Source organism: Eptatretus burgeri, chromosome 10, assembly GCF_056783735.1.
Source record: "Eptatretus burgeri isolate ZD-2024b chromosome 10, Ebu_testis_v1, whole genome shotgun sequence".
Taxonomy (NCBI): domain Eukaryota; kingdom Metazoa; phylum Chordata; class Myxini; order Myxiniformes; family Myxinidae; genus Eptatretus; species Eptatretus burgeri.
This window is the reverse complement of record NC_140970.1, coordinates 37,562,174-37,575,259: the sequence shown is the minus strand read 5'-3', so window position 1 is coordinate 37,575,259 and position 13,086 is coordinate 37,562,174. Positions and strand designations below refer to the sequence as shown.

At 42.1% G+C, this 13,086-nt stretch overlaps 2 protein-coding genes across 4 annotated transcripts in view; one reads left to right on the top strand and one right to left on the bottom strand.

Moving 5' to 3' along the window:
• GRTP1 (growth hormone regulated TBC protein 1) overlaps nucleotides 1–5,791 on the bottom strand; it is a 43,801-nt gene extending 38,010 nt beyond the window's left edge. The window contains exon 1 of one of the 3 annotated variants that reach the window (XM_085897897.1): nucleotides 5,533–5,791. In XM_085897897.1, coding sequence (XP_085754023.1) covers nucleotides 5,533–5,554 — 22 coding nt within the window. In that variant the 5' untranslated portion in view covers nucleotides 5,555–5,791. The remainder of the gene's footprint in view (nucleotides 1–5,532) is intronic. The other 2 variants (XM_085897899.1, XM_085897898.1) reach the window with 2 other exon arrangements.
• Nucleotides 1–13,086, top strand: part of GNB5 (G protein subunit beta 5) — a 128,966-nt gene that overhangs the window by 25,994 nt on the left and 89,886 nt on the right. The window lies entirely within an intron of this gene.

Genomic DNA, 13,086 nt, shown 5'->3' with positions numbered 1-13,086 from the left:
TGCCGAGAATAAATGTGCTTTATTGTTGAACTGTTCTCCCGCTTAAACCGTCTTTTTCCCCATTGAACCCCCATCTTGCTTCACGTAAAGGGTTGGTAGTGGGCTGAGTACGCCCGATAGTGTCGAACCGTCGAGGTCGACGATAACACCGCTCGGTTATTCTGATAGTACGGAGCGGGTCGCAGTGGCCCGTGTCCGAAAGTCGACCTGCGGCGAGGTGCGATCGCCCGGTCTACCCTCCGCGTGGGTACTTAGGTAGTTCGAATTTGGCGAGCAACCCTATCCCACGCGGGGGCTGATTGGCTCGATCGTGGTGAGACCGAAAGGTCCACCCGTGACTGGTTCCCGGCGTTAGTCCGAGAGGGTCACGACTGGATTGTCCGTCCGGTGGGCGTGGCGTGCCGCGGTCGAGTTACGTGGCCGTCAGCACGCCGGCGGTCGCGAATCCGTAACAATATATATATATATATATATATATATATATATATATATATATATATATATATATACATATATATATATATATATATATATATATATATATATATATACATATATTTATATATATATATATATATATATATATATATATATACATATACATATACATATATATATACATATACATATACATATACATACCGGTATATATACATATATATACATATATATATATACATACATATATATACATACACATATATATATACATATATATACATACATACAGAGCCAGTATATATACATACATATGGGTCAAAGCAGCTAAGTGTGAGCCAAATTGTTTCAGAAGTCATGAAAAAATTAATTTTCATGTACAGTGAAGTTGGTGCAGCATAAAAAAAAAATCATAAAATGTCATCATTTTCAAAATAGGGTAGGATTTTTTGATTTGATCAGGCTGACATGCAAGTTTTCAGCTCAAACAACAGCAAAGTCAGCTCTAATGATTGGTCCAGGACAAAAAAAATTGTAGTTTCGGGGTTTTATAGCTTGTACCATTGTTTCATAATGCTTTGTGAACCATTTTTTAAAATGACTGTCAGCTCATCGATGACTGTCATTTGAAGGGTCAAAACCCCAAAATTGTCCAGAAATGATAACCTGAATAAAATACTGCATCAATGCTATCAGTAAGCTTAGCAATATAATCAAAAGCATTTATTATGGAAAATAACATGAATTACACAGAAAAATCACCTTTCTGAAAATGTGACGGACCGGTGGAGAAATTTTCATCGGATGATATTTTCACTAATAGGGGGAATAAGGGAATGCTACTTGGTCAGATTAATCACTCCCATTGTATTTGAGTATATAACCAACAACAATTTAATTTCCATGTTATTAGTCTAAACTATTGACTGAAATGCAAAATGTGACGGACCGGTGGAGATTTTCACTGGCCAAATCCAATTTGCGAGCCGAGTCATATCAGTTCCCTAATCCTGATGGTACCTAGCATGAAAGTTTACTATTACTCAAAGAAACTTTCAAGCAATATCATTGGAAAAAAATATTTATTTTCTATCGGATTGGACTCAAGGGAATTTATAGGCACCAATAAGAGCCTTGTTGTGTGAAAATGGTCAATTTCGACGTTTTCCGTCAGTTCACATGGATAGACCCTTTTCGAGCTGATCCAATTCTATTTTCAAATAATATTGGGGCCATTTGTCATACTGGGAACCAAGACGAGCATAAACAATGGAAATAATTGTGTCAGCCCGACAAGAAATATCATTAATTTACAAATGTGAAAATAAAAAACAGGCCCTTATTGGCAACTTCATTACAAATTCCCCAGAGTGAGCACATGAAGGACTCAATATTGACCAGGAAGACCATACATTTTTTTTATAGATTTTGAAACGCTTGTTTAGAATATCTCCTCCAAAATTTTGTTTAGTAAACTATTTACGCACATTGATCACTTTCTACAATGAGGGTTCCCTGAAACACCGTGGCTCAAACTTCCCTGCGTTGGGCCATATACAGTATATATATATATATATATATATATATATATATATATATATATATATATATATATATATATATATATATATATATATATATATATATAGTTACGGCTGTGGAAATTCGGAAACCACCATTCAGGGCCCGTAGGTGAGATATCTCTAAGTACATGTGCAGTTAGCCCCAAACCCATTGCAAAGAGGGAATTTATGTGATTCATTCGGGCTGCGACGCTTTGAGATAGCCGTTTTTCTGTTCTATCTTTATTTTGAACCAACCATGTCACAACCACCAATCACAATGCCGCTTCACAACAACCACAACCACACCTGCCTCTCAACAACCACGCCATCCTCACCACTCCGCCAGCAACCGTCAACATCTCCACGAACACAAAAGGGGAACAACAACTCCCACCCCGATTTCTGTGGTAAACAAGAATGACGGTTGGAACACAACTCCCACCCCGATTTCCCCGGTAAACAAGAATGACGGTTGGAACTCAACTCCCACCCCAATTTCTCTCGTGGAATGTTCCCCCCCCCCGCGTGCCGCGAAGGGAGGGGCGGGGTGCCGGGGAAATAAAAGGGCGCACGGAGGCGCCGCTCAGAGAAGTGAGGTCAGAGGAGGTCAGGTCAGGGCGGTCGGTGAGAGTGTCAGTGTCAGTCGGCGGTTCATGGTCTTCTGCCCGTCTGGGTCTTGGAGAAGCGGTCCGTAGAGCGACCCGCTCGTTGGAGAGTCCGGACGTCGCGGAGGGGACGCGGACTGGAGGCGCCGCTCTGCCAGCTGTGTCGCGCGGACCTGCGCGTTCGTACAAGGGGCGCCGGAGAGAGCTCGCCCACCATCGCCCCGCTAGGGTGCAGGTAACCTGCAACGGTCTCGTGGGACTCGTTCGGTCTGCTAAGTCCCACGCCATAAAGGCCCACGGGCCCCGTCTGCCCCCTTGTCTGAGGGTGGCTTCTTTCCTTTGCTTTTGAGTGAATGTGTGTTGGCGCCGTCTGTAAAGTAGAACTGTATAAGTGTTGCCGTGTGTACGCGTATTCGGTTTAACTCTTGCTTTTGCTTTATATGTGCATTTTGATAATTGTGGCTGTATATACGTGCTTTCCGTGTGCCGCGGAATAAATGTGCATTGTGTTGAACTGTTTTCCCATTTCGCTTCGTCTCCTTCCTTTTAATTGACCCTCCATCCTGCTTCACGTAAAGGGTTTCTATTGGTTTTAATACGCCCGATAATTACTCGGAACCGTCGAGGCCGACGATAACACCGATCGGTTATCACTGTAGCACGGAACGGACCGCTTAAGCGGTTCGTGTCCGGAGTCGGCCTGTGGCGTGGTGCGATCGCCCGGTCGACCATTTGCGCAGGTACTTAGGTAGATCGAATTTGGCGAGCGACCCTATCCTGCGCGGGTGGGCAATTGGCACGATCGTGGTAAGGTTAACCTCCCACCCGTGACTAGCTCCCAGCGTTGGTCCGAGAGGGTCACAACTGAATTGTCCATCCGGTGGGCGACGTGCCGCGATTCAAGTCATGTGGCCGTCCGCACGCCGGCGGGCGCGAATTGGCAACAAAAAAAAAAAATATATATATATATATATATATATATATATATACACAAACATGCACAAGCCAGTAGGCGATGAGGGATTCGCGAGGATCGAAGCGCTGGATACGATGCTTTTCATTCTGACCGATCCACAGACGAAGACTCATTGCCAAGACGTATTGGTTCACATACAATTGTTCCTCTGCCTGGCAAGATTTTTCCTATTGTGTATTTTGCCAACTGGCACTCCTCATAAAAAATGACAGTAAATAGACACCCTATTTTTGAAGGACTGCCATTTGAAAAATAATCGGTTTGCTGGTTTGTGCTGTGGAGCCTCGCGTTGCGCACGCGCACACACACACACACACACACACACACACACACACACACACACACACACACACACACACACACACACACACACACACACACACACACACACACACACACACACACACACACACACACGCACACACACACGCGCACGCACACACACACACACACGCGCACGCGCACGCGCACGCACACGCACACGCACACACACACACGGAAAACTTCTCTCAATGCTCTTGTTTGGCCACACTATCTGAGCCACACAATATTTTTCATAAGCCACGCCCACTTTCCTACGCCACTCCCACTTTAAATAATAAATAATTGGAGGTAGTGTGTGGATCGTGGAATCATTTACGGAAAATAAATAAATATTTGGAGGTGGTGTGTGGGTCGTGGAATCGTTTTCGGGAAATAAATAAATAATTGAAGGTGGTGTGTGGATTGTGGAATAGTTTACGGAAAATAAATCATTGAAGGTGGTGTGTGGGTCGTGGAATTGTTTACGGAAAATAAATAAATAATTGGAGGCAGAGTGTGGATGGGGAATCATTTTCGGTAAATAAATAAATAAATAATTGGAGGCAGAGTGTGGATGGGGAATCATTTTCGGTAAATAAATAAATAAATAATTGGAGGCAGAGTGTGGATGGGGAATCATTTTCGGTAAATAAATAAATAAATAATTGGAGGCAGAGTGTGGATGGGGAATCATTTTCGGTAAATAAATAAATAAATAATTGGAGGCAGAGTGTGGATGGGGAATCGTTTTCGGTAAATAAATAAATAAATAATTGGAGGTGGTGTGTGGGTCGTGGAATCGTTTTCGGTAAATAAATAAATAAACATATTATTGAATTCCACAAAGACAGAAATGCCGGTGATTCCATTTATTTTAGATCCTTTTCACTTTGGTCAATAACGTTTGGATCGAGGAGAGATCAAAGGTGGAACGACGGTGTAGTTCTTTACAAACACTGTATACACACCTTACATGACGGTAAATAGACACCCGATTTTTGAAGGACGACCATTTGAAAAATAAAACATCAAAAATCGGTTCGAGTAAACTTTTCCAAATATCTCGAAGTGTTTAATTCCGAAGTCTTGTTTCTCTATATTCAAAACTGAAGGACAAGTATTGAAAATACTGTACGCGGTTTTTCGGCCGCTGCACAGCAACGGGTGGTTGCTAGGCAACGAAATTCAAGGCACGTTCCCGGGATATATTCCACCTCTTGGCAAATTTTCATCGACATCGGTTCGCTGGTTCGTCCTGTGGAGCCTCGCGTTGCAGACACACACACACACACACACACACACACACACACACACACACACACACACACACACAACCCGACAATAACGGATATCTAGCATATATAGCGAATCCAATATATACATATACATACATACATATGTAGCAAACGCTAGCAGACGGGACACCCAGCTTAACGTTCATCGCATGGACGGCACATGCATTGAAGATTCACCCTGCCTGTGAAACCTCAAGATGACAATTTATGGGTGGGTCGGGATTCGAACCCAAGCGAGACAGCTTTGAGGTGAATGCGCACACCTTCAGTCTAGGCCATCCCACCAACCCAGTCAGATTAGATGAGGACGACGATCCACTAAAGCTTCGCCAACCACAGCAACAACTTACTTCTCGCCACGAAATGAGCCATTGGAAACCGCAGCCATTGAGAAGGTAATGAAGACAAAACAACGGAATAATAAAAATAATAATATTAACAATCGGGAAAAGTGAACCAAGCAAAGTGGACAGAGAGACGTCGATCCTGATGAAGTCCTTTCAACAGCCCGGGCTCAATCGTCAGCACGGAAACGCTTCCGGGAACTCTCACAGGTGGACGTGAGCTCCTCCCCCTGTCGAGAAGAATAATAATAATTAAAATCTGAGCGCAACAAATATGCGGTGTAAATAACCAGCAATAAATTGATGGGCTTGAAAATTTGTTTCGTTGAACAAAGTAGACAAATACCTCAGAAAAATAGACTCAGAAATATATTTTCACTTCGAATGTGCGTTGGGAGAAAAAATAAAATAAAATAAAATAAAATAACGGAATCCATGTGGTGCCGAAAAAAAAAATCACTGCTGCTAACTATATTGCCATGGCCACGATTGCCGATTTCCACGCAAGGAATCTCGACACAGGAGGCCATTCGGCCCATCGTGCCGCACCACATCAATACCGCCGTGCCGCCCAATACATTTTTGAACTGGAGAGGGAGCACTCGGTAGAGTGCAAAACCGCCGCCAATACTGCTGGGTCACTTCAGTGAACCTGATATCCTATTCATTGTAGGTCAAAACGGATCAGACTCTACTGAACCACGATTGAATAAACTAAACTAGATCGACGCGCATGTAGAAATGCCCAAAAAAAAAAAATCGAAATATTTTTGAAAAAAAAGTTGCAAAATTTCTAAAAAAATTTTCTCGAACAATTTTTTTTTGGGGGGGGGGTGGAAATCACTTAAAACATGTAGAAATGCAAAAAAAAATTCAAATTTTTTTCAAATAAAATCGAAATTTTTTTGAAAAAAAGTTGCAAATTTTTTTTTCTCTAACAATTTTTTTTTTTTGGTTGGAAATCACTTAAAACATGTAGAAATGCAAAAACAAAAATTCAATTTTCTTTTCAAAATGGCCGCCATAGCGGCCATATTGGACTTTGGACCAAGTCCAAAATCTAATGGCATGATCCTTGGACCATACCTAATCCCCCCACCAAGTTTCGTCGAAATCCGTCCAGGAGTTTTTCCGTAATACTGTTCACAAACAAACAAACAAACAAACAGACGGGTGAAAACAGTAACCCCCGTCCATCTTCGATGGCGGAGGTTAAATATCAGGCTGTGCAGTTCTACGCGGTTTTAGGCCCGATCTCTCAATGGTGAGGAATCACTTAAAAAATTAAATAAATCTCCTTTCCAGATCCGGATCCGGATCTTCACCAAAATCGAATCAGTTCGTCCTGGTCACACAACGAACTTGTCCACAAAATTTCATCTGAATCCGTCCACAACTTTTTGAGATATCCTGCACACAGATAGAGACAGAAAGAGGTGAAAACATCACCTCCTTCACCTTCAGTGACAGAGGCAAAGAAAAATGCAAAATTATTTATTTGTCGTTTTCTGTAGTTTATCATTCTGGAGTGGGGAGTGTGCGGAGGGCAGTTCTTGGGTGAGAAACACATGAACCACACACTACCCCTTGACCAGCCCCCTCCCCCCCCCCCACAACAGACAAACAACACCCCACATAGATACACATCACCACTTTTCTGAATCTGATCACAACCCACTTTATTATCTACCTTACTTCCAAAGTTTGTGCTGACTGCAAATTTGGAAAGTCGACTCTTCACCCCACTATCCAAACAATTGAGGTTGTGGCTACCAGTTGCATCACTTCTGGAAGCGTGGTTGTGCGTGCCGCTGCTGCAGTGCCCCCTGCTACCAGTAAGGTGGTACTCATTTTGCCATCCTCGGAAGGATGACAGGCTGAATCAACCCACCTGGTGTTATTTCAACAGTTGGACAGGGGGCTTAAACTCAGCTGGACCGTAAAATATTAAGCCAGCAACCTTAACCGTTTTGCCAACACAAGGTTTCAAATCGTTGATGTAAATATATCTGTATAAATGTATAAATGATGTAAATGTAACAAACTCTAAATTTTGGGTACAAATATAACTTTGTGGGGGATAACATAGGCTCTGTGGACATGGCATCAGGTGGGATTGTGGGGGGGGCAGAGAGGGGGGCATAAATTCTCGAGGTAAATGGGTACTGTGTAGTGCCACCTGGTGGTGGTGGCGGTATGATAATTTCCAAATGTCCTTTGGCTACAAAATGCTACTTATTCATGTTTCTCTTCCCACGATGCCTGGTGTTGGCTTCATGGTTCGGGTGGTGGGCTTTGGATCCTTGGGTCCTGAGTTCAAATCCCACTCAGCTGTTGAATTAACACCAGGTGGGGTTAACTCGACCTGTAATCCTTCGGAGGTTGTCAAAATGAGTGCAAATCAGCATGCTGGTATCCTGTGTCGGAGTGGTGACCCGTCCAGGATTGTGCCCAATAGCCAAGGAGACTGCTTAAGCAGCACCAATGTTCTGCACAGAGTATGGTCCCAATCTCCTCCTCTCTTCCTCTTCCCGTGCAATTACAAATACATTGAAAAACAGAGACATGACAGAAGTAAATCGACACCATGATTTTTAAAGAATATATTTATTGAACATTTGAAGTACATTTGATCCATTTTATGACATACACTAGTATTTGGGAGACTTTCCATTTGCAGATTTCAATGCTTTCACTCTTTCAGGCAAAGAACTAACGAGTTCTGAAATTTTCTCTTGTGGGATTTCTGCCCAGGCTTCACACAAGTGGGTTAGCAATTCTGTCCGTGATGTTGGTTTCCTGGACTTTTTCAACACGGCTCGATTCAATATGGCCGAGACGTGTTCAATGGTATTCATCTCAAGAGACTGACTTGGCCATGGAAGTCACTTGATCCCATTAATGTCCTGCCATTCTTTGCTCTTTTTTGCAGTTTGGTGTGGAACTCCATCTTCCATCAACAGAGTGTTGTTTTTGACCATCTGACCAGTGGAGAAGATGGGGAGACATCCATCCTCAAGGATAGAAATGTGTGTCCTCGTGTTGATATTGCCAACACACTCCACAAACTCTGACCGACCAGCACTCCAGATTGCTCCCGACACTATCACTGAAAAACCACCGTGTTTGACAGTTGGCTGCAATCGGTTCAAAAAGAACTCTTGACTGGGAAGTCTCCAGACCCATACGCATCCACTGTCAGAAAATTGAGCAAATTGGGACTCATCTAAAAAAATTACTGGTTACCAAAACTCCGAGGGTCTGGTGATCATCTCGTCAGCCCACTTCTTTCTCCTTTGAATGTTGGCTGGTCTAAGAAGAGGTTTTCTCCGAGCTTCTCTCCCATAGTAGCCCAGTTGACGAAAGCCCACGACAGTTCTTGAGCTAACTTGGACCTTCTCTGCAACATCTGCTGCCTTGCAATGGGGGAGTTTTCTCAATGGACCGCTTGACAGCTCGAAGACACCTTTCTGAGGGCCCAGATCGACCAGAACAGGAAGCTGTGGATTCCTTTCCTTCACTGGTGAATTGCACAATCACCCGATTGACCGTAGTAAGCAGAACGCCAAGGTTCTGAGCTATCCGATGCTGGCTGACTCCACCTTCCAAATGGCCAACAATTCGTCCTCTGAAAATCGGAAAGTTTATGTGCTACATGGGTTTGAGGCATAGTTAATCATCATACAAAACCTAGGAACTCGTTTCTGCAAAGAAATAGTTGAATATTAGTACAAATCACTGAGTAAAACTACATTATGCAGATGAAATGAAGAAATTTAAGGTGTCTATTTATACTTCTGGTCATAAGTTTTAGAACACCCGCATTTTTCCAGTTTTTACTGAAAATTAAGCAGTTTAGTGTTTCAATGTACTCTGAAATTATTGCATAGAACAAATAAACAATTGCAAGCCTGGTGTTGGCGCAGTGGTTTGGGCAGCGGCTTGGGATCCAAAAGGTCCTGAGTTCAAGCCCCGTTGGGCCACTGAATTAATACACCAGGGGGTTGACTCAGCCTGTCATCCTTCCAAGGTCGGCGAAATGAGTACCAGTGTACTGGGCCGGTGTATACCCCGGTTAAAATAGGTGTACCATATCCCTGTGTCGTAAGAGGCGACCAGGGTTGCGTCAGGAAGGGCATCTGGCGTAAAACATGTGCCAAATCACTATGCGGATCATGATTATGGATGATCTGCTGTGGCGACCCCAAACCGGACCAGCCAAAAGAAGAAGAAGAAGAAGAACAAATAAACAATTGCAGATAAAAAAGAAATCATGGAATCGTTTTGTTGAACAAAATTTAATCTAAATTTTTGACTCATAAAAGTAGCTACCTTTTGCAGGTAGCTACCATATATCTTTTTCTACAATCGTGGAATTCTTTCCACAATGGAAATCAAATATTGTTCAGAAAGTTCTTCCCAACACTGTTGCAGAAGTTCCCACAAATGTGTTGCACTTGTAGGTTGCTTTGCTTTCACCCTTCTGTCCAGTTCATCCCAAACCAGCTCGATAGGGTTGAAGTCTGGAGACTGTGCTGGCCATTCCATGATTTGAAGCCTACCGTCTTGTTCTTTTCTTCTAAGGCAGTTCTGACGTAGTCTGGATGTATGTTCTGGGTCGTTATCTTGCTGTAGGACGAACCCCTGACCAACTAGGCATAGACCAGAGGGTATTGCATGGTGCTGCAAAATGCTGTGGTAGCCCTTTTGGTTCAGGGTGCCAGTCACTCTGTGCAAGTCGTCGACTCAAGATCCAGCAAAAAAGCCCCAGATCATCACGCTTCCTCCTCCATGTTTGACAGTTGGTGTCACACACTGAGGAACCATCCTTTTGCCTACTCGACGGTGTACAAAAACCCTGCGTTAGAACCGAAGATTTCAAATTTTGATTCATCGGTCTATAAGACCTTCCAGTTTAGAGTAGTCCACTGGTGGTGCTTCATGGCCCAGGCAAGTCTCTTGTTATTATTTTGCCATCTTAGCAATGGCTTTCTTACTGCCACTTGACCTGTCAAACCTGCAAAGTCTTCTCTTCACATTTGAAACTGAGACTTCCTTACTTCATCCAGTGTTAAGCTGTGCAGCTGCCATCCTGTGAGCTGCCTATAACGCAAGCTGTTGACTCTCAGAAACTTGTCTTCTGATAGTGTTGTAGCTTTGGGTCTGCCAGACCTCTTCCTGTCAGAGTTTCCTCTAGTTTCCAAGTGCCTTTTGATGGTGTAGGAAACTACTCACTGACACCTTGGCTTCTTTGCAATTTCTCTAAAGGAAAGACCTACACTTTTAAGGGTTATAATGGTCTGTCTGTCTTCCTTTGTCAATTGTGTTTTTCTCACCATTATGATAGCAATATACTACTTCCTGCAGTGCAATATTGTCCAAATAATGCTTCAGAGGGTGCAGCAACACAGTCTGTTCCAACACTGCTTTTATACAGACAGAAGGTTTGTAACTAATCACCAAAAGTTGGGACACCTGCTGGAATTGTTTGGATCAACTTTCAAGGCTTAATTTACTTCCATTGCTGCAGAACAGCTGCAGTTGCTAACCCATTACTTGTTCTCTGAAAAGGGCTTTTTTAACAACTCTGAAATTTATATTATTTTTCTGTTTTTGGGAACCTAAACTTTCTTTTTTAACCTCTGGCAGTTTACTGCTTAGCTTTGTACCATTTCAGGTTATTCACTGGACTTTAACTGCTTAAATTTCAGTAAAAACTGAAAAATGGGGGTGTTCGACAACTTTTGACCGGTAGTGAACTTCTTTCTTGTCTCTGTATATATATATATATATATATATATATATATATATATATATATATATATATATATATATATATATATATATATATATATGTATATATACATTTACATATAGCCACAGTCTCATTCTCTCTCTGGGAAGAGGTCCAAAAGTTACTATTTTAAACTGACCTTCAATAAACTTCACCAAGTTGTAGATGTAGTCTCAACTGAGAAGTTTATTGATTTTAAGGTAAAAAGTCAAAGGTCATCATGAGGTCAAATTTTCAAACCATTGAATTGAAATTTGAAGAGGATTTGCATATCAGGTAAGTGAATTCAACCACCAATTATATCTGAGGTCAACATCGGCCAAAAGGTCAATGTATGCCCAAGGCCAACAACTAAGGTTATGTTTATAAAATCTTCATTTTTTTCATCCGATTGATTTGAAATTTGAACAGGATTTGCATATTGCATCACTGAATTGGGAAACCAACTATTTTTGAGATAAAAAGGTCAAAGGTCAACTCAAGGTCAAACTTCAGAAATCACCAATTTGAATCTGAAAAATAATCAGTTTTGATCCGATTGACCTGAGCTTTGATTAAGATAGTCAATTTTAATTTTAATGAAATGGACAATGTGATGTATCCATGGCAACCTTTGGAGAGGGGGTGGATTTTGCAAGAATCATGCTCTGCATGACGTCTTTTTCTTGTTTGTTTGCCTGTTTGTGAGCAAAATATCTCAAAAAAGTTGTGGACGGATTCGAATGAAAATTTGGTGGAGAGCTTGGGTATGTGACACGGACAAATGAGTAGATTTTGGTGAAGATCTGGATCTGGATCCGAGAATTTTTAAAGTGATTTTTCGTCATTGAGAGATAGGGCAAAAAACGACAAATAGCAGGATATCTCAAAAAGTTGTGGATGGATTTCGACGAAACTTGGTGGATGAGTTGGATCGGTGACAAGAACAAGCCGATTAAATTTTAGTTCTGCTGCGAATCCAGATCTGGCCTATCAGTGGGATACAAAACGTAAACTAATCAGCCTGGCGGCAGTACTCACTCCGCCGAATGCCCTTCGAGTTGGAGAAGTTTTAAACCACATTTCTGACAAATAAAAATGATAAGATTATAATTTATCATTTGCATGGTTTGGCCTATGAGTGCAGCCATCTGAACTTATGGCTCATGATACAGTCAAAACCAGGTTCAACTCCACATATATTACATGTGTTCATCATTTGTGCACATTTGTCCCTGCCATTCATATCTATGCCTGGTGTTGGCTTAATGGTTAGGGTGGTGGGCTGGGGATCCAAGGATCCTGAGTTCAAATCCCACTCTGCTGTTGAATTAATACCAAGTGGGGTTTACTCTGCCTGCCATCCTCCTGAGGTCGGCAAAATGAGTGCCAGCTTGCTGGTATCCTGTGTCGGAGTAGCGACCCGTCCAGGATTGTACCCAGTTGCCAAGGAGACTGCTTCGGCAGCACCAATGCTCTGCACAGAGTATGGGCCCAATGGATGGATGGATTCATATCGGCTAGTCTCTTTTACCCTGCTTGTGATTTATGCACAATATCTTGCATGAGCTTTCGATGACTGTAAAAACAAACTTTTCATCAGTTTGAACAGTACATGTTTTTTTCAGGATAACAATTTTAACTATTATTTTCAAATTGTTTCTCAAATTATATAAACAATGGAGTTTGAACTTTTTTTATGATTGATAACTCGTTTCCGGGTTGTTGATTTATTCACCTGACATAAAACTACATTCCTTTTCCCTTAATTGTGAAATTATTGTGCA